The sequence below is a fragment of the Tinamus guttatus genome, unplaced genomic scaffold, assembly GCF_059628265.1.
Source record: "Tinamus guttatus ecotype Peru unplaced genomic scaffold, ASM5962826v1 Tinamus_guttatus_pri_ptg000048l, whole genome shotgun sequence".
NCBI lineage: Eukaryota > Metazoa > Chordata > Aves > Tinamiformes > Tinamidae > Tinamus > Tinamus guttatus.
In genome coordinates, this window is record NW_028288582.1 from 12,088,913 (window position 1) to 12,110,106 (window position 21,194).

General features: G+C 36.7%; 2 protein-coding genes across 3 annotated transcripts in view; one reads left to right on the forward strand and one right to left on the reverse strand.

Moving 5' to 3' along the window:
- Positions 1-21,194, forward strand: part of ITPK1 (inositol-tetrakisphosphate 1-kinase) — a 461,734-nt gene that overhangs the window by 114,920 nt on the left and 325,620 nt on the right. The gene's annotated exons all lie outside the window — the stretch shown is intronic.
- The window catches only part of UNC79 (unc-79 subunit of NALCN channel complex), a 98,728-nt gene continuing 78,777 nt past the window's right edge, over positions 1,244-21,194 (reverse strand). For both annotated transcript variants that reach the window (XM_088539697.1, XM_088539696.1), the window contains exons 45-52: positions 20,614-20,691; positions 17,805-17,894; positions 13,226-13,401; positions 11,616-11,802; positions 9,794-9,991; positions 7,519-7,596; positions 2,561-2,602; positions 1,244-1,838 (exon numbers count right to left, since the gene is read on the reverse strand). In XM_088539697.1, coding sequence (XP_088395823.1) covers positions 1,638-1,838; positions 2,561-2,602; positions 7,519-7,596; positions 9,794-9,991; positions 11,616-11,802; positions 13,226-13,401; positions 17,805-17,894; positions 20,614-20,691 — 1,050 coding nt within the window. In that variant the 3' untranslated portion in view covers positions 1,244-1,637. The remainder of the gene's footprint in view (positions 1,839-2,560; positions 2,603-7,518; positions 7,597-9,793; positions 9,992-11,615; positions 11,803-13,225; positions 13,402-17,804; positions 17,895-20,613; positions 20,692-21,194) is intronic.

The following is a 21,194-nucleotide window of genomic DNA, read 5'->3' on the forward strand; positions in this document are numbered from 1 at the left end:
TGTCTTGGTTATGCACTAAATTAGTGCATTGGTTCAGTAAAATTATCAGGAGAAAAGGGAAATTATATTTTCCCTTTATCATTCTTATCTTAAAGGCATTTAATGAAATACTGAATACACATGGCAGGGATATTTCTAGTAAACTAGTAACACTTTACTAGTCTCTTTTTTTTTTTCCCGAGGCATAATGGTACTTTAATAATATATTTCAAAACATTTCCATTTTTCCTTTGGTAAATGCACCAAGGGCAGATTGACCTTGCACAATTAGTGAAATATACACTCAAGCAATTCTTCATATGTATGCCTGTTCACTGCTATACAAATAGGAGGGGAAAACTGCAAGTGGCAATAAAGAATACGAATTTAATAGCACTCTAATATACAGTGTAAATTTATATTTGTTATTCCAATCAGTGTATTACAGCAATAAATACAGGAAATACAACTGTGATTGCACAGATTTAAATAATAATTTTAAGAGATGGTAAACCTTGGTACTCAAGATTTGATGAAAAACCTACTGAATTATGTGAGTCTCAAATTCCAATGGGCTTTGGCAGACTGCCTTAATGATATTTAAATCCAGTTGTTATTAAACACCACATTCAATACAATCTCATGGCAATGCTATAATTTGGTCATACCATAATGCAAATGTTCAGGTCTGATCCTGTTCCCACTGAAGGCTGCAATACAAGTTCTGGAGACATCAGAAAGAATAGGTCTGAGTTATCCATTTTTAATTGCACTGTATACAGGCATTGACAGAAGAATACAATACAGTATTCACAAAATTAAAGTGGCTTCTATGAAACCTACATAGAAAAGCAGCACAGAATTAATGAAGTAAAAACAGTATTTCAAAAAATAATAAATCAGACTTGTCAGTTTTGGAAAATAATATTGACAAAAAGATAAATGATTTGGCAAAGTTTAACAACCTAATTTCTAAGTGCACTTTATAATAACTCTCCTTACAAGTTGCTGTTTTCCCAGAAGATGATGATACAAAGCCTCATTAGAACATGACTGGTTTATGGTGACAGATTTTATTGCATTGCCAGCTGTGAATCTTAGAAAAAAATAAAATAAAATAAATAAACAATAAACAAACAAAAAACCATATACACACACACACAAAAAGGTTCCTAAAAACTCTATTTTCTTTTTTAGCATTGAAAAATAGCAACGTGGCACTTTCATATATTAGTGAATACCCACAATTCTAGTTTTTTAAAAAAAATAGAAGTTAAAGAAAAGTGAATTTTGTCTCAATTTCAAAAATAATGTAAATAAACATTTAAGAATCAGATATTTCAATGGGCAGAAGGATATCTACAACATGAAAGATTTGAGTCCAATCCTGCAAATACTTGACCATGAATACAGACTTAAGGACCCGATTAAATGACTCTGCTCATTTGAGCAAAAATGAATAAGTGTAATTAAGGACTGGCAGGATCAGGTTCTTAATTCACCCATTATAAGCTTTTACACAATTTGTCCTAAGCTAAAAAGTATAGATACAGTATATATTCTGTATACTGATTTATACAAAAGTGGACTTTTGTTTTATAGCTTTAACCCTGTTATTGCTACACTAAAAATACACATGTGGAAAAAATTTACATGAATCATAAAGGATAAAACTGAGATGCAGCCTCTGACGATTGAATTTCCACTTGAGCCATTTTAAACTGAGTGCACTGTAGCCATTTGCGGAGCACAGAGGAGCTGTTGCTCATTTGTCCTGACCCCTGTAACATCCTTAGGCTGTGATGGTTGACATTACTCTGAATGGCTTGAAGGCGTAGTTGGAGCCCAGCAGATAAATGCTGTTGGAACAATTTCAGACATTCAGTTTTTCTCTTTATTCAGTACACACGTTAACACAAGTAAAATATATTGTCTTCATCAAAAACTGATTCTTAGCCATGGAGAGTTCCTCCACTGGCCCAGTATCACATTTCTTTCTTCCATGTTCTGCACTGCAGCTTGCAAATCACAAGATTTATCTGTAGCATCTTTATTCCCATCACAAAAACCCTCTTGAAGGGCAAACTGCACTGGTACACCTCACTCATCCTCACAAAGAGCCAGCTAGGACAGCGTTACCCCACACAGGCCAACAGTAACTGCTAAGGAATCAAAACCCATCTCCCCAGTAAGGGCTCCCAAGCCTCAGTTGTCAAAAGAAAGTCTTCAAACCTAAGGGAACAGCCAACCTCAGTAAAACAGGGGGAAAGGCCCTTCCACAGACCCCTGGTTAGAAGGAGGGTTTCCAAAGCGAAAGGAAAAATAGCACTAAGTAGAGGACCAGAATGTTGGCTGATGATGCTTCCTGTCTGCTCCTATCTGAGACCTTCAGTGCTGAGCTGCCCACTGCATCTGGGTGAGCTACAGTGTCATATTTTCAGAGTTGGGTAACCAAGTCTAAGAAGTGAGTCTCAACTAACTGACTATTAATTTACAGAAATACACAACACAGAATCACAGAATCGTTAAGGTTGAAAGGGAACAACAGCAATAAAAAAGCAAAGTGCAAGAAACAACATACCTTTAGATTTGACTGTATCATTGGCAACCACATTGGTATGAGCTGTATGAAAAGACAGAAATATTTTGTTGTTACTCAAGTGTCTGTAAAAATGCTCTTGTTACTGTGAGTCAGAGAAGGGTTTATGTGACATATTTAGCCCTCAGAATGGACACAAAAAGCACTCAGCCACAAATCTGGAAATGTGTTTATTTTAAAATGATGCACATGCTTGGGGGCAGGTGGCCTTCAGAGGTAAGGAAGCCATCTTCCCTTGTTTGTAGCAATCACTGATATTACAAATTTCCTGTTTAAGGCAATGAAAAGAGTTTGAAATAGAAATCTCAAAGAAAAAATATTATTTTCCTTTTGAGGGGATTGCTGTATGTGCAGCTGAGCAAGCACTGGAATTAATATGGTACATTCTGCATTGTAAGGCGCACATCAACAACAGCAAAACAAAACATAGGATAGAATTTCCTAAAAACAGACTAGATATTTAAGCAGCAACCAGCATTTTATAAGTCAGTAGTTATATCGCGTATCAATAATGGCTAGGCCTGGGAACACAGAAATTCTCCTCCTAACTGCTATGCAGAGCAACAAAGCAAAGAGATCTGGGAATCCATCACTTACAGCTGATATTTCTTTCTGTCTCTAGTCCTTCAGAGAACTTTTATTTCTAAGTATAACATTACAAGCTTTTGGAAGGCAAAGAGGCATTTCTAGCAAAAGTATTCATGTTCTTCAATATTAATTTAACCACTGAGGTTATTGTTCTAAAATGTTCCTCCAAATGGCATCAAAATTTGCAATTTACCAATTATGTTACCGGGAGCTGCAAGTTAAACCTAATCACTATTGACAACATTAGATAAAGTGCTGCTTCCCTTGTGCAAGGAACGTTAATTGTTTCAATTTCGGTGCTGTTTTGCTGGAGAATCATAAGCAGCTCTGTCAGGACTGATTACTTAGCCTACCAAATAAAGAACCATATTCAAGTCTCAGCATTTACAGACAGATGAATACCAAAACAGCTGGAATGCTGCCAGATGCAGCAGACGTGCGAATTCTGTTCATCTTTCCTTGAGTTCTCACACTAAGAAAGTACTTAAGGTCCAGTGGCTTCAAGTCCCCAAGAGGCTTCTCTTTGGAGAAGTGAGGAGAGGCAAGCACACTGAGAAGCCATGCTCCACACCTCACACCCCGACCAAACCCCACTGCAAATTTCATCCAGAGTACGTGAAGTTCCTCTGGAGCCAGTCAGCCAGCTGGTGACATGATCGGTGTCTGAAGGACGGGAAGCAAGGAGGGAAACTATGCAGAATCTCAAGGAAAAGGATTTTTCTGGTCCAAGGTACCCCTCTGCCTCTGAATCAACTGACTATACATCTTGTCCCATCAGCTGAGAGAAATAGGCACTTCTCACAACCAGTTCGTGTCTCCAAGTTCACCAAAGCAGGTAGCTAAAATAGATGAAGATGAATCATGGCCTAAAAATACCTGTTTATCTCCACTGACTATAGAGCGTGCTATGGAAAACTAGCTCATATTGATATCTAGGCTGCAGAGGTCTAAGGTTAAGTAAAATCACAGCCATGCTGTACCACTTCTTTCTCTCAAGGTCTGGACACATTTAGGGAAACTAAATATTCAGCTGCAGGCTCAAGAAAGCAGAACCCTCCAATCCTAGTGCTGCCAGTTAGATAATTGAGACAAGAAGAAAAAATACTGAAGCACTTGAGGTTTATTATCTAGTTCCCAGCAGGCCTCTTCTTCACCGAAGGAAGGATACATAAAGCTGTTTAGAAAGAACAGCTGGAAGAACAGACTGCTGTCAGCATACCCATTTTGAGAGGGGTCGATATTGTCACCCGTAACATGTAGATTCCATTGCAAATCTGGACAGAAAACAGGCTAGAGAACAGATTGGTGACTGTGTTTTTCTGGCTCCTCAACTCTGCTGCCCACCCAGGTTTCCAGAAGCTCCCTGGCAGCTAATAGAGTTGCCTAAAATTGTTGGGTCTCTAGAAATTATATTGTGCTTTGCTGAGCTGCTCCCTTCACTTCTCTGGGCTCCCAAATTCCTCAGACAAATGTCTGATGGGCAGGCAGAGAGCTGTGCTCAGCAAGGAGCTGGTCCTCAACACCGATGGCTCTCCAGGAACAAAGCTCACCCGTTTCATTTCAGCCCTCCTAAAGCAGAATGCTGCTCCTCAGAGAAAGTATGACTCCCCTTAGAGAAAAATATAATTTATATATATGTAGATACGTGTGCATCTGTGCAAGTTTGCATAAATCTTATTCCAACTGAGAAAGTAAAACAGAGAATAGCTTGAATGGTTTCTAGGAAGGAAACTTTGTTTTCCACAGTGAACAGGTAAAGATGATCTAAAGTCAATTTCAAAAATTGTCCCTGAGAAAAAAGGGAATGGCCCAAAGAGTATAGCAAGCAATCAGACATGTCTGATGTTAAGCTCAGTATGTGTTTAACTTAGTAGCTAAGGCTAATACAGTACCAAGAGGATAAATGCTCATTGCACCAACAAAATGGGGAGATGTAAGAGTGACTATCACTGCTACAGTGAAAAGACAAAGAACATATTTTAGTGAAGGAGAGCTGAATTGTTCACAGGCCTTCTCCCATCTGGTATTTTAGAAGATATTTTCCGTCACTTGTCACCTGAGATATAGAGTAAATAGCCACCTGAGAGAGCTATTCCACAAACCACCTGGCAACATGTGATACCTCCTTATTGTGATGTGTTAATATAAAATGATGTATAAAATATAAATGTGTTGAATCACATTATTACACAATGATTTCATTTGAAAGTGAAGCTTTTTGCAGCACCTGATTCTTCAGGTAGAATAAAATTTACTGCAATAAACATAATTATGTGAATGATAAATGCTCAGGATTTAATATTGGCCGCTGTGTTCAATTCCAAGAGGAAGTCATTTGGAATTTGTTTTGCTGAAAGATTTCAGAAAGGATATTAAGAACTTCTGTTTTATATATATATATATATATATATATATATATATATATATATACTTAAATATACATATCTCCTTCACTACACTATGTTTATTTGTACAATGACCCTTGCTTGAAAGCCTTATATTTCAACAAGAAGAAAAAATAAAATGTTTTGAAGCATAAACTTGTTTCATTAAGAAATGCAAGCTGCCTGAAACAAGCAAGCTGAAAAAACAAAACAAAACAAAAAAAACTAGTCAATTAATATCCAAAGATTTGTCATCCTCGCAGACTTCTGAACTAGACAAAGTTCAGATCCTCTCTATATATACATATTCTCTATCATCTTCTCTATGTCCACTGAATGAAAGGCAGTCTAAAAGTCCTTCTTTTAAACTATAGAGATGTCACTCAATTACTAGCTACTGTGTGAATAAACTTTGCAACTCTGCATCATTGAAGAATTTGAAATATACAGTACATCTTTCCCTAAATCATGGCATATACTTTTCAGATTATAGCTAGATAGAACAAGCATTTTCACAATGAATTAGTTTTGGAAAAGATAGTAATCTAGTACTACAAATCCTGTAATACCATTATGAATGTATATTTTCCTGCAGGATTTTGCTTTTGGGCTAAGAAAAGGGAACTTGGTCAACCAGATTTTGCTCTCATCATATCATCTATTAAAAATGAAAGCAAGCTATACAACTATCTAGCAACTCTCTGGCTTTCAAGGGTACATGAGCTTGATTCTGCAGTACCAACAACATCACTTTAACCTGATTTAACATACTATTGATAGTCTGAAATATAAGCCTTGGACATGTTCATTTGAATTGTGACAGGAATTTGAGCCTAAAGGTGTCTTTTCTCACAGCTTTAAAGCTGTTCTTCATCTTTGTCAAAACTTGGACATTCTTGTCCACCTGGAAGAGAAGCCAAATCAATTAATCTTCCAGAAAGGTTAATTTGGGGGCTTGCCGGCTCATATCTCCTCCAGAAATAGCAATGATCACTTTAACATCCCAGACCAATGGAGTTTCTGTACTGCTCCAGTCATTATAGACTATAAATCTGTATTTTCACAATGGATCTGAATACTTTCAGGTCAGTTTACAACAAGACTTTCAATTTTACCTATTGCATTTTCACTTAATGCTCAATCATGTAAGACTGAAGACTCAGAAATTTCCTTTATGGCAATAGGGAAAAAAAAAATGTATTTCAGTTAGACATAGAGTGCATATAACTACTTGGTTTATTGCTGTTTTATTTTAAAACTACCATCAGAATAATGCAGTGAGGAAAATATCTATAAAAGACTGCTGAAATTTGTTTATGCTTGTCTGGCTACTGCATAAATCTGTTTTGCTCTGATCTGGTTAGTGCAGGGAGTGCTCTGGTGGTCCACAGGAGACTACCTCCTGAAAATCCTCCAAAGGATTTTCAAATGAACAAAGCATGCAGGATTTAACTCTCTACCAAAGAATAGCCTGTTATGCATCTTAGAGGAAGATTTACTGTCAAATAATATTTGACTATGAAACACACATGCAGACGTAGGCACGTAACAACAAGAAAATCTTTGGGGCAAAAAGTTTTGTTTCTAGCCTAAAAAAAATCTGACAATAATTGATCTGCCAAGAATATGTGATAATTACCGGAATGAGCAAAAATTCAGAACGCACAGGTTCTTGCAAAGTCAATGATCCCAGTTTAGTCTGTTAGAGGAATAGAACCACCGCAAGAACAGGAAGAAGATGAGAAGATTATTTAAAAAAAGAGAGAGTTTGGATCTCCAATTATCATCTGGTCTCGCCCCTTACTGGAGACTTTTTTTGTTATGCTTTTTTAGGTTTTATTTTGGCACTAGCCTTGAACCTCTACTTTCCATTTTTAGTGGGGAAATGGGGATAGGGAAATATCTCTAGAAATTGCAATATAAAGGCAATATCCTTAACTAAGTATGCATAATATGCAGAATGCGTACCTTAACAAAGATAGTAGAATTGCATTCCTGTAAAGCCTCCATTAAACTAATCACATGCAGACACACCATTTCTACCATCTGAAAAACAAAAATAAAATAAAATAAATATTCAGCATTACAGTGTTATAAGCCAATAATCCCTAAAAAAAATTCCTGCAGTTGCTTGGCAGTTATACTGGAGCCTTAGATGTGTATTTATTAACCACTGACATATGATATTAAATATTACATGAATACATAAGGCACATTTTTCTTTATTTAGTTATCCCCTGATGCAGCAATACCTTTCTGTTAAATGTTTCACAGTGCTTGATGGATTTTAATTCCTATGACATCAAAACAAGTTGTCTTCAGCTTCCTTCTTTGCAGACATCATAAATCCTTCTACATGGCTTTGCTAGGTACTTCTCATCAATCAATGTGTCACAAAATGATATTTTTATTTACTGAATCCTTTGAAAAATTAACATGGTCACAAAACTCTTCTTTTGCTCCCCACCAAAAGACAATTTATTGTTCTGAACTGGCAGCAAGTCCATGAATAAATACTTCTTCAGTTTTATACAATGAATTATGGCAGATGCAAATACCAGTTACTTGCAAGCAAAGACCATTTTATATTTTATATTATGTAAATGCACAGGTATAACAGCACATATACCCTAAGCCAGCGGTGACTCTTTACTGTTCTGGTTTAAACTATGTGCAAATTCCCCTTGATAATAATAAACGTAGCTTTTATGTAGCACTTTTCATCTTCAAAGTGCTTTACAAATACTAATTAAACTCCATAACACCTCTGTGAAATGGAGAAGTATTATTATCTGCATTTCACAGAGCAGTAGCTGAGGCAGAGAGTTTAATAAGTTGCACTGAAGATACATAATGAGAAACTTTTAGAATAGGATTAGAACTTGAGATTTCCAGGTCATATTTTTGTCCCGAGGCTTGACATTTCCCTGCATCTGACTAAACCACTGGATGGTTAGAAAAGCCAGGCATAACTTTTCTTCACTCAGTAGGAGCTTCCTGAACCACTATTCATGCTTCCAAGAGTGGCTGGTGAACCCCAGAGAACTCACTAAATGTTAAAGGCTAAAAACCTATTTAAACGCAGCTTTAGATAGCTAAGCTTCTGCTGATATGCAGAAGACAAGAGGGAAAGTAACAGGTTCAAAGTTACCAGCTACAGCTCATGCAATTATTTTTAACATGTGTGGATAAATGTTTCACATGGGCAACGAGAAATTACAAAAAACAATTACCATATAGAGACTGGGTCTCCATTTAAAACAGGAAAAACGAAGAGCAAACAAAGAGCAAAAGTCCTGACTTAGACGACTGAGTCACATCTTTGAACCTCACATCTGTGATCTTTCTCATCTGAAGCCAATATCAGATTCTACGGAGTCAAAGCTGTGGGCTATCATTTCAGTTAAAGCCAAATATTCCTTAAGGCCCAGTAGTGGTAACAGCCTTGTCATGACCTTCTGGGAAGCAGAAAGCTTTGCTTCTGCAAAGCAGTTGCCCATGAGAAACAAGTTCTCAATCCTAAGCCTGCAAGCAGAAAGAATCATTAGTCAATGGGAAGCAAAGGTAGCAGCTGTGCGAAGGCTTCTGGCAAACTGCTGCTCCTTATTGTACAAAGCTGCTCCTGCAACACTGAGCAGGTGAAAAATGGATACTCAAAAGTTTATTTCCAAAATTAGCCTAGACAACTTCTGAATGGAGTGAACGTTTCCCTTTCAAAACTTATCTCCATACATACGCCCTTGAAAACATTCACTACTCTTTTTTTTTTTTTTCCAGAAAGATTTACATGACTCATTTTTGATGGGTAACCAATGGGTTATGAACAGTCAATACTCAGCTTTGTGTGTTTTTTACTGAACAGGAATGCATCCTGTGGTTAAAAAAAAAAAAAAAAAAAAAGGTTCAGATGGCTATTCACTGAAATATGTCAAAACATTTAGTTACTCCTGTAGGCAGAAAAAGAGAAACAAGAAGCTTTTTTCTGAAGAACTGAAATAGATTTAAAATGAGACCGGAAGCCAGAAGTCCCTACACCAAAAGCAATGGCTCTAGCTCTAGAACCAAACACCAAATTCAGGCAGTGCAAGGTTGAAACACAACTAATTAGCTTTCCCTTGAATTTCTCAAAAGCATGAAAGTTGCTTTATAAAGTTATTCATTGTGTACTCCATTTAAACATTAAACTCAGAGGGCTTGGTTTTATTTCAATCCTTATTAATTCTGTACAGAGCATGCGACTCACCACTTTGTTGTGTGCCATTAACTGAAGGATACTAGGTGTCACTCGGCTCCAGAACTCCAGTGCTGTAAGGATTGCTGTAAAACTGAATTCATTCTGATTCTGAACTGTTGGAGCTACTGCTGTTTGTTCACAATACACTGTCCAGAGCTGGGCAAATATAAAAGCATGGAAGAGGGAACACATGTGCAGAACAGATGTCTGTAAAATTAGAAAAGAGAAGAAAATGTCTCACACAAGTAAGTGTACGGGAGTACAGTGCACTCTTCTGCTAAGACTGGCTTTGAACAAAGAATTCTCCCCCTAATGTACCCCCATTGTACAATCTTGCCCCTCATTTTCCAAAATGCTTTGCTCCCATTATGAAATAGTAAATCAGACATATCCACTAACATCTTTTCCATGCTCAAAACCTGTTTTCATATTTACAGACCAAAAACTGCATTTGGTAATCCAAACTCTCATGTAATCACATTAAGGTTAGTCCCTTTAAAGAAAAGGTTAGCTTCACAAAACAGCTTCTCCTCAGGAACTAGTGCTGAGACTTCCTTGATTGAAAACTCGCACTGCAGCCTGTAGAAGACCAGGAGGCTCTGTCATGTATGACTTCATTTCAAACAAGGTTTAAAACTCCTTTGAAGTTAAATCTCCCATAAGATCTTCAGACAAATTGCTTAGTACAAACTAGATATGTAGTCAGCAAGGTGAATTGGAAACTGGCTGAACTATTGGGCTCAGAGGATTGTGATCAGCAGCATGAAGTCTAGCTGCAGGCCTGTCGCTCATCGGGTACCACAGGAGTCAATAGTGGGATCAGCAGCATTTCACACCTTCATAATGACCTGGATGACAACCCCAAATTCACACTCTGTGCAGGTGATACAGAACTGGGAGGAGTGGCTGATGCAACAGAGGATGCGTTGCATTCAGAGGGTCTCTGAGAGGCAGCAAAAATGGCCAGGAACTTCAAGTCCTGGCCCTTGGGAGGAATAACCCCATGCACCTGTACAGAGGAGGCGCTGAACACCTAGTAGGAACTTAAAATACATTATCTTACATTCATTCTTTTCATCTTTCAGCCATTACTCAGTCACAAGTCAGAGATGTCTTCTCAATTTCAAAGTGCAACTGTGAATCATACTCTATGGTAGTGCAATTGCACCAAACATTGCAATGGTTGCTTGGTAACTAGAAAGAGGTATTTGAAAAGGAAAAAAAAAAAAAAAAAAAAAGCCCAGAAGATAAAAATGGGTAGCACCAGTCCTGGCTGGGAGAGGAGGATGAAAGGGGCATTCTAAGTACTGGACAAATATATAGTCATTCTGCTTCCATATTAAATAAAGCCCTGGTTATCATCAGGGTGAGATATATACATATATGTAGCTGTGTTGAATTACTGTTACAAATACCTTGTAATTTGCAATAATTTTCCTTGCCCAAAGTACCTTCAGAAAAAAAAAAAAGGCTTAAACAATCACTGCAATGTTACTTTTTCTCATGAAGAAGTAAATATTCCAATATTGGCCTGCTTTAATCTGGTAGGATCTCTTAAACATAAAAAACCCTAACGGCTCAACTTCTAAAAAGCATTTTACTGGTTTTGGATTACTTTAGAAACACATTCTTGGGGTTACTGTGTTGGAAGCATTAGCAATTTTAAGCAGGACATTAGCTTACATTTGTTTACACCAAAACATTGGATTGTTTTGGTAATACTGAAGTTAAAAAATTCACATCCAAATAATTTACAGACTGGTAATCAATGTTTTCAATAATTAGGTCAACATATATGTCACATCTCCTCTTAAAAGATGGAATCCCTTACCTTTGATTGCTCTGGAAACCCAATCAGAATAACAATAAGGTGGTCTGCAATTTGTGAGCCTGCATCCAGGGGAATAGGCATGCAAGATGATGGAGAATTTGGACAGACAACATTGTGTGTCAAAGACCCCAGGAGCAGCCACGACAGCAAACGAATATGTGAGACACATTCTATGAACTCTTTGGGCCTGTTAAGAAAGAAGATGTTTTATAATCTGTTAAATTTTTGTTTTTCCACAAAACTGGAAGTCTCTTTAAACGTACTTTGAAGGTGCTGTCTCAGTGCACTGGAGGCATGAAGGAGTGATACAGATAGCGGCAAGACTAGAACTACACTGAACTTCAGGGACATGACATGCCAAAAACAAGTCTAACAGAACATATTTAGTGTGCCTAAGAAACATTCTTTTTCCACGGTCAAATCATTCAGAGGCTCAGAATTTCCACATTCAGGTTTTTTGAAGCTATTTTGGGGGTTTTTCTGTTTGTTTGTTTTACACAGAAATAATGAAACAGAAAGGCTTATGCAAGTGGAGTTACTCCTCTTAGCTCCTGTGGATAGCACACAGTTTACAAGGCTTGTCATGAAACTTCTTATGCCACTGATAGCTCTGAGGCAGGCTCCCTGAACTATTTTTGCTCAGTGTTCCACCTCTCCATCAGGAAAATGGAGTTAATTTCTCTTTTCCTTAGCCTGTCTTTGGACATTTGGACTGCATGCTTGTGAGGGTGAGGTGAGGACTGTTCTTTTTTGGGACACTTAAGTATTAAGTCACCATCGAGTGCAATGTTTAATTTCAAATCAATTTGCTTATTTAATCTGAAAAAGAATAATACTTCTCTGGAATCACCTCCCCTATTCCCTTGCTGTTACCAACATCAGATAACTTAGTCGTTTTAATTCGTAGATAGAGGACAAAAATATTTTAGATCAAGAAACCACTATTGGGCCCCACAAGTCTGGAACAATGTTCCTGGGACAGGAATACAGATGTGTTGAAACAAAGTCCAGTGCTCTATACTCAAAATATCCCTCTGTTTGTTAACACTGTGAGAGAGGGGACAGTATCTTGTCCTTCTGTTTCAATGTAAAACAATTCAGTTTAGGATTTTTTGCAGTGGAAAAGAGTTAAAAGCATATCTTCAAGAGTGGGATTTCTCTCATCTGACTTAAACCAGGTGAAGTCAGTATTATTATGATCACAAACTTAAAAGCTCTTATTTATGCTTGGTAATTTCATTGGGCATTTTCACTGTGCCCTATAATTCCCACTATGTTCTTTATAATTCCAGGCCTAAGCACTTGGCTTTGCTTTCACTGGCTGTATCTACAATAAAGTTAATTTCCACTGTAGATGTGCTGATCCACAATCAGCTCTTTTCTACAATAATTCAAGTCAACAGAGTTAACTCCCACGTCCCTTTAACCTCCACCTAAGTGAGGCACTGATTAACTCCTCAGGCAACTGGGATCTGTCAACCAGCTGTTTCAATGTCCCACTGCCACCACTCCCAAGTATAGGTTCTATCTCAGCAATGTGGCAATGAATGCAGAACTCTGAAGATCTGCAGCTCATTCTAGGATTCCTTTTGGTGGAAAGGTGTTCTTACCCTTGTTGCATTGCAGAAGGAGGATGGTACAGCCAAGGCAAATATCGTATCACAGCTTTGTTGTCTCTGTGGTTTCCTCGTGTAATTTCCATAGCAGCAACCTGAGCTAAACCAACTTTCAGATGCCCACCAAACGTGTCTTCATGCAATGGCTGTGAACACGTCTTCATGTGACTCTGCAAAGCAAAGATCTGATTCTTTAACCAGAAGACTATGTCATTAGGTCTAACTTCTACCAAGCATCAGTGTAGTCTATTACCATTCAAACCCTTTTTCAGAGTGTCTAATTCTATTTATGAAGCTGTGGAACAAAAATCAGAAATAGAGCAAAAACTTCTCCAGTACCGATATCCGTAATAGCATTATGAGACACTCTTTCCATGGAAGATCACATTTTCAAGGGCCAACACAAGAGAACTGTGCAAAATGTACATGTACTGTTTGTATCAGCAAGCTCATCACCTGCTGAAAACAAACAACGGTTTCACATCGAGACAGTTTAACTGAAGATCAGGGAATCTAACCATTCAATAAGGCAACACTGGGTATGAAATGCCTTCCCCGTGCAAGATTCATTTACATATAGAGAAATAAGCATCACCCATTCACCCGAGATATGACTATTTTGCACTATTCATGCTACACAAGTGCATTTAAGTCCTAAAAATATAAGAACTACCAAGACACCTAAAATATTTATAGCTTGAAAGACAATTGATTATCCTGTTTTTCCAACTCCAAGAACCATTTCATGGGTGCTTCTTGACATATTTCTATTTTTGTCATTGAGCTAGCTGCATTATCTTGTGTTACAAGAGGAACAGAACACATGCTGAGTGCATGTGCTTGCTTAAGGGAAAGCCATATGCTTTGCACAAGAAAATCCAGGTCATCAATTATTAAATTATTATAACGTGTCATAAACCAGTGAAAGTATAATATTTTACAGCAGAAAAGTATCTGGCCCTGGCAAATGGTACTATCAAAATCACTTATTTGAAGTCTCTTTCAAGAGGAAAAAAAATTTATATATATATACACGCACATATACATATATCAATATGAATATCACCTAGTCACCTGGCTATAGAGAGGCAACAAGGATAGGCAAGCAGACAAACAAACAATAAAACTTTGCTGAGCTTTCAAAAATTAAAATGTTGTTTCAAAGGGGGAAAACATAATGACCCCAAGAGGAACAAAGTAGAAAGTGATTGTCTTGAGGAGCAACATAACATGAAATCATTTGACAACATTTTTGTAAATTTTTATTCTTTCCTCTATGAAAAATCACTCAAAATTTGAAAACCAAGATGAAAGTTTTGCTGTAGGATTGTTACTGGTCATATAAGTCATAGGATATTCTTCTCAATTTGCCAGTTCAGACACTGTTGTTAGTATTTGCAATAAGACATTATACAACTGGATAAACCTAAGATTCCCTTTTTTGGAACACCTGTGTTAATAAAACATAGACCTTAAGTAATTATATTAAATCAACATAAAAGTGTATGAATCTAGATGTTGTAAATTTGTTTGAAATTCCAACTATTTGTGAAGTTTTTACTTAGAGATGATGGTAGTATTTTCCCAACTACTTTGAAGCCACAGAATTAATTTATTTCAAGATATCTAGTAAAATGCAAAACAAAAGGCTAAGATTTCTCAAGTCGTAACAGTCTTAGCGAACAGTCTGCCTTTTCATTTTGCAAAGACAATCAAGACTTACTTTTCACAATACATAAAACTATATTCATTTGGACTCTCCTACAATGCTCATCTCTTCCTTGTCAGATTCCTGTATTATATGTCTAAATCAAAACCATGTAAATTTTGGATCAGTTCAATTCTGATTCAATTTTAAATGCATCAACCTACTCATTTTGGAAGCTTGATGTCTAATTTTGATGTATGAAAGAGAAGAACCAGGACAAGTTTTAGTTTGTGTCTTAGCTCTATCCATGAGTAAAAATGTAATGAAGATCAGAAACTACCATCTGATTAGACTTAAGCACTGTAAAAGAATTTATAAAAATCAGACTATAATTCAGTTCAAAGGAGAAAGGGCAAGCATAAAAAGTTTGAATGGCAGAGAGCTTTCTACAAAAACATTTTATGTGGGAGAGAAGACACCTGCAAGTATTTACAAATAAAATTTCCCCCATTTCTGTTTTCAGTCAAATGTGTGTTTCTCTATGGAACTGGCAAACCAGATGTCTCTCTCATTTATGATTCATGTGCCAAACTATTTTGAAAATGATTCTGAATTGAAAAAGAAATGGGTGGATAACTTTAAAGGATAGAGTGGGAAGGGAATTCAATTCAGCTGAAAATGATTAATTAGTTCATGCTTTGAAGTAAATTTCTACCCCAGTACAAAAGGCTGCTTCCCTTCTTGGAGAGTTTTTGGGGTTTTGTTGTTGTTGTTGTTGTTGGTTGGTTGGTTTGTTTTTTAACTCAACGGGATTCAAGACAAATGGCCAAAGGATATGAACAATGGAAGGACATCTTTTGCAGTGAAACTGTTACTTCAAGTTTCCAGTTTAGTGGGAATTCTTCCTCCTGTGTGATAAGCATCATTGCCTTGCAATAGAGTCCCCACTGCGAGGAGGGACATAGGGGCTGAAGCAAGGGGGTTTGTGCCAGATAATCACGTAAGGTAAAAGCTCTGATTTAATTAGTTCATAAATAAGCTAGAGCATCCAAACTCACTACAGATTGTAATTTACTCTCTCTTGCCCATGACAGAAGGTAAGGAATTCATCTATGGCATGATCCGATGCACCGCCACTGACTTTCAGACTGGTACAATACAAGAGGTGCCCTTCTGCGGAAAAAACATACCCATTTCTCAGGAAAAGAGACCTAAATATCCTTTATTAGCAGATGCATACTGTGTTAGACAATAGCAGTAGCTCTACAGGTTAGGATCAAATGTGAGAGCTTGGTCAAAGAACTCCCCTAGAAGACCATGCATGTCAAACCCCAAGCATGAAAGTGATGGCAATATGATTCTTTCTAGGTAGAACTGAAGAAGGTTTTTTCCTCTCTATCTGTGAGCTGAACGTTAGATCACATACATGAAACTTGGCAGCCATTTGACTGTGCCCAGTGATGAAATGACCTCTCTTTCAACTGATGAACTTCCCCTTCAACCACCAAATTCCTTTGTTTACAAACACCAAAACTTGTTGCCAGATTTTAGAGCTGGCATCTTTGACAAACTCTCTTCTGTATTTGGAAAGGTCCCTTTGCTGCACTCCTAAACCATCAGTTTGTCTTGCTAGCTCTGCAGAAGTTAGAAGAATCAAAGCCTGTTTACATCTTCTACTTTCCTTTTATGTGCTGATTAAAATCTGCCCTTATGCAGACTGCCAGCATGCAGAGCAAAAGGCTAAAGGCCCAACTTTGGTTGACACTGAGAAATGAAGGATGGTTCTGCTATTGGACAGGTGTTTTCCCTCTACACAAGGAGGACCCTAACTAGTCCTCTGCAGTTTCATGTTCAGCTCATTCTTTAGCGTGAATCCTCAGGTTCAGATGATATGCCGAAACTACCTAATGAAACATGGTTATTCTAAATAACCTAAAAACATTGCTCCCTACACAACATTATTTCAGCTGATACACTAATAGCTGTCTGTCAAATTACATTAGTTCTTTATTTAAGCTATTAACAATAGATGAGACTTCGTTTGTGATTCAAACTGCTCCTTTTCTAGTTCAAGCTATTTCCTGTTATACTGCAGCAATATGATTTGACCTAACTCATTTCTAAACATCTTCCTTCAAGACTTTTCATTTTGTTGTTCATTTCGTTAAAGTTAGGACATACGCGGTTCCTCGTCAAATAGAAATTCCAAATTTTGACCAGGTAATTATTACTTAATGTTCTCATGAAATTTATTCCTAAACATTTTATGTTGACAGAATTTTTTTTTTTATCAATCCTCTTAATTCTTGCCCTTTAGCATCAAACTAATATTCAAGAAAAAAACAGTTTCATTTTTGAAGAAGCATTCAAAAAGCAGTTTGGACTACAGAGATAACTACCAGTCAGTTTTCCCTACCTCAAGAGAATGTATTATGAGAAAGAAAAGAGCAGCATCTGTAACAAAAAGAACTAATCTGTCAATTATTTCATTTTAATACTCTGAACTTCTGTCTGAAACAGAGAATGTCTTGGTGGGTACGTAACAGATGCAGAATTTCTCCAGAAGGTTGGAATTTGCACACCGGTAAGGAATTTTATGCTTGGATGGGTTATTTTTAACATGACTACTTCTCATATAATGATTTTGGTATGACATTATCTTATCATCAATCTGCATGTTGCATAAAAAGCAAGCCTGCATTTTTATTCTGTGCTCCCCATATTCAAATTAGCCTCCATTTCAACACTGCACAAGCTACATTTTGCCTATTCCTGAGAAGCAACAAATCTGTAACAGTACTAACCTAAAAAAAAAATAAAAACAACAAAAACACCCCACACATTGTCAGCCATTCTCAAAATTTCCAAAGGATTCTTCCAAGGAGATTAATTACAGAAAATACTAAATGTATGCCCATAACTAACCTTTAATTTGGTTAAGGTATGCATATCTGCAATGAAATCCAGCACTTCCCCAACATATTGCCTCATGCATTCCATTGCTGCTGTTCCACACTACAACACAAAAAGAAACATGTTTAATCACTGGATTTTGCATATATTCATGTTTTCATCTTTGTTTCCTATCCATGAGAATGCTGTTCCTTGTCTGTCTCAAATTATTTACTGTCTGCTCTAAATAGGAGTCTGTATCCTTGTATCATGTTCCTCTCAGTGATTTGTCTTCCTGTCTGATGACAGTATATAAAAACTAAAAATAAAACAGTCACACTAGCTGCATCATATATTATGAAATATTCTCATATGATATAATGATAAAAGAATATCTGATGAAATGTGTAATAATATCCTTAACAAGTATCTCCTATAATTTATACTGGTCCAGAGTCAAAGCTTTTTTTAAAGACAATGAGAGTTCACCAGCTCATTTCCTTAAGCACCTGAGCATTTCTGTGAGTGAAACCAATTAGTTACAATCCTGTAAAACAAAACTAAGTAATATACACAGTTGCCCTTATGTTCAGATGATTCGTGATGGAAAAACAGTTTAAGTGATTGTTTTCATGTATATTACTAATGAAAAACATTTATATTTTTAAGCATAACTTCTGTTCTTAACTAAAAAAAGATTCTGTGATTCCTAAGCAACCATTCCAAATCTTAAAGTCAATCTTAATTGCAACGGGTTAGTTGCAATTATCAAATGATAAAGGCAGCATTTGAATGATTCTTACTAAAATTATTTTCACTACCCCAATTTTAAAGGTAAACCTTCTATGGTCACACAGGCAAATAGGCACAATAAAAATGCAACTTTTTTCCTTTAAATACATTTAAATCTGAAAAACTACATCACACAATTAAACCTTATGCCATTCTACATCCTGATAAAAGGCTATAAAAGACAAATGAAATCCTCCTATATCCCTTCATGAACAGCTCCACTTTCACCATAATGGTGTAAGTACTAAGAAATTATTCATGTCCAAACAAGATTGACCCGAATGGGAAAACAAAAGGACTGAACAAAAGCATAGTGCATGTTGTGTTTTTTTGCTGTAAAAAAAAAATCATAGTCCCTTTCCCTTTCCTGGAGCACAGTGAGAAATGCCGGCTGAACCTTTGGCTAGTACAAGGCATGCCCAGGGTATGCAAGGCCATCAATGGAACAAGACTATCACATTAGATAGAGGCTTCCAACAAAGCAGAAAGCCCCACAGAAAACATTTCAGAAGGAGATATGAATGATCAAATAGGTATCATATAACCTTGCATTTATACGTTAATAATCTGAGGTGAACTAATTCTAGCTGAATTCAGGGGGAATTATGAATGCTGAACATTTCTCAAAGATCAAGTCTTTAATAATACCTCATTTTCTGGGGCCAAGTAAAAACAAGGCTTAATTTTAGAAATTAAATGATGAAATTATCTAATTAGGTATCTTTCTTCTTACAATAGCCAAGAACTTTTGTACTCAAAGTCATAGGTTCATGGCAAAAATATCACAGTAAAGTTTATCAGGGGAAAATTTGCTTCTTTGACTTCCTTAATCACCTACGCTTTGAAACCTACTACCCCATCTGAATATACACATGAACAAGATTTTCACAGATTTATTCAGCTTTATTTGAGTTTTAGTGGCTGCAATTTTAAAATCTGCTAGCAGTCTATATTTATGCAACGTGTTTTCATCATTTTTCTACATCAATATAAATCTATATGTTGTTGAACTTCACCACCTTCTGTTTTTCAAAATGCTATTTCTGTCAGTTCCCTTGATGGAATAACAGTAAAATGAGGTCAATGGCAGCCATGCTGGAGTATCCTCCATCCACTTTTTGTGGACTATGGATTCCACACAGGTTTTATAGACAAATTTATAAAACATGTTATGCTCAGACCTCAGAATAATAATGCCGTATTGCCAAAGACTTATGTTCAATCATGTACTCAGTTTCACTTGACCAGCAAGCAACTTCCTTCCCTACAATTTCATCTGAACTGTTCCCTTTCCTATCATACCTTGTAACACCAATGTCAGTCTATCTACTTAAACGAAACACAAATCAAAACATTCCCTTAAGAAGGGGATGTCATTGAAGATATGAGTTAAAAAAAATCATCACAGATTTCAGAAGACCTACAGGAAAAATCCTTTTGGAGTATCCCTAGAATCAACGAGGAAAAAGGTTTCTCACAGCTAACAAAGTAGACTTGGGCTAACTCTCATCCATCTGTTTGGGTACTCAATGAAACGTGCCATCGAACAGCTCAAACGCTCCCCTTGTTTCACTTCTACACATGTTCACTAGCCACATATTCAGCAGCAAAGCAATTATGAGTACTCACAATTTAGCTACATCCATCAGCAGGATATATAGGAATGCCTCATATATCACCAGAAGAAAGCCTGGCATCCCTACTTTAAGCTGACAGCTTTTTGTCAGGATGGAGTCATTTTTTTGAGGCATTCCGTTGGTCTCTTCCCCACATCTGGTCTTCCATAGATCTCTAGCAGAGACTTTGGCTACACTCAGTCATTTGTGCCACATGGTTAATTATTAGTGATAGTAAGGGCAGCAAGACCAACTGAAGAGCTTTTTCAACATTAAAAAAGAAGAAAGAAGTACATCAGCTTCTGCCTGCAATACACCTTGCCAACCAAAGGAGAAATGAAAAGGAATGAAAGTTCAACTGATGCAAAATAAGCTTAATAAAACATATTTTTAAAAATTAAAACCTAAGAGATGAAGTTTGATTCATTACTTACCCCAGGCAGAGAGGCGATCATCTGCTTATGCAAGATTGTTGATTCAGCCAGTTTTGTTCCAGCATCTGCACAAACAAACTAAGAAGAAATTAAAGATGAATTATTTTTAGAGAAACCTCAAGACACTACTAAGTTATTTATGACTTTATTAAGATCACTTGAGATCTTTTCGTGCTTATGTATGTGGCAATTTGCCTTTACAGCCTTCTTAGTTTATAAACAGCCTAGTTTGTTCACTATTATAAAAATGAATTAATTTTAATGAAAAAGAAATTTAATGCACCTGATTAACCTGTATATACTGTGCGGGAGCAATTTGAAGAATGTTATATAACAGATACTCTATGTGAGTAGAAATACAGAGCTTTGCAATTGTTTGGATATATCAAGTGTTCTTCTTTCATTATAGTGTAAGTCAAAATAGAGGAGAACACCACAACGTGCAGTGTTCTCCACTATGGTACTACATGCCAGGCAATCATAATTTTATCTTTACTTTCAGCATGTAAAAGGGAGTCTTCCTTGCTGATTTCTGTTAGGTGACTGAGTCAAAATGAAGGACAAGCGTTCACCAGTTAAAT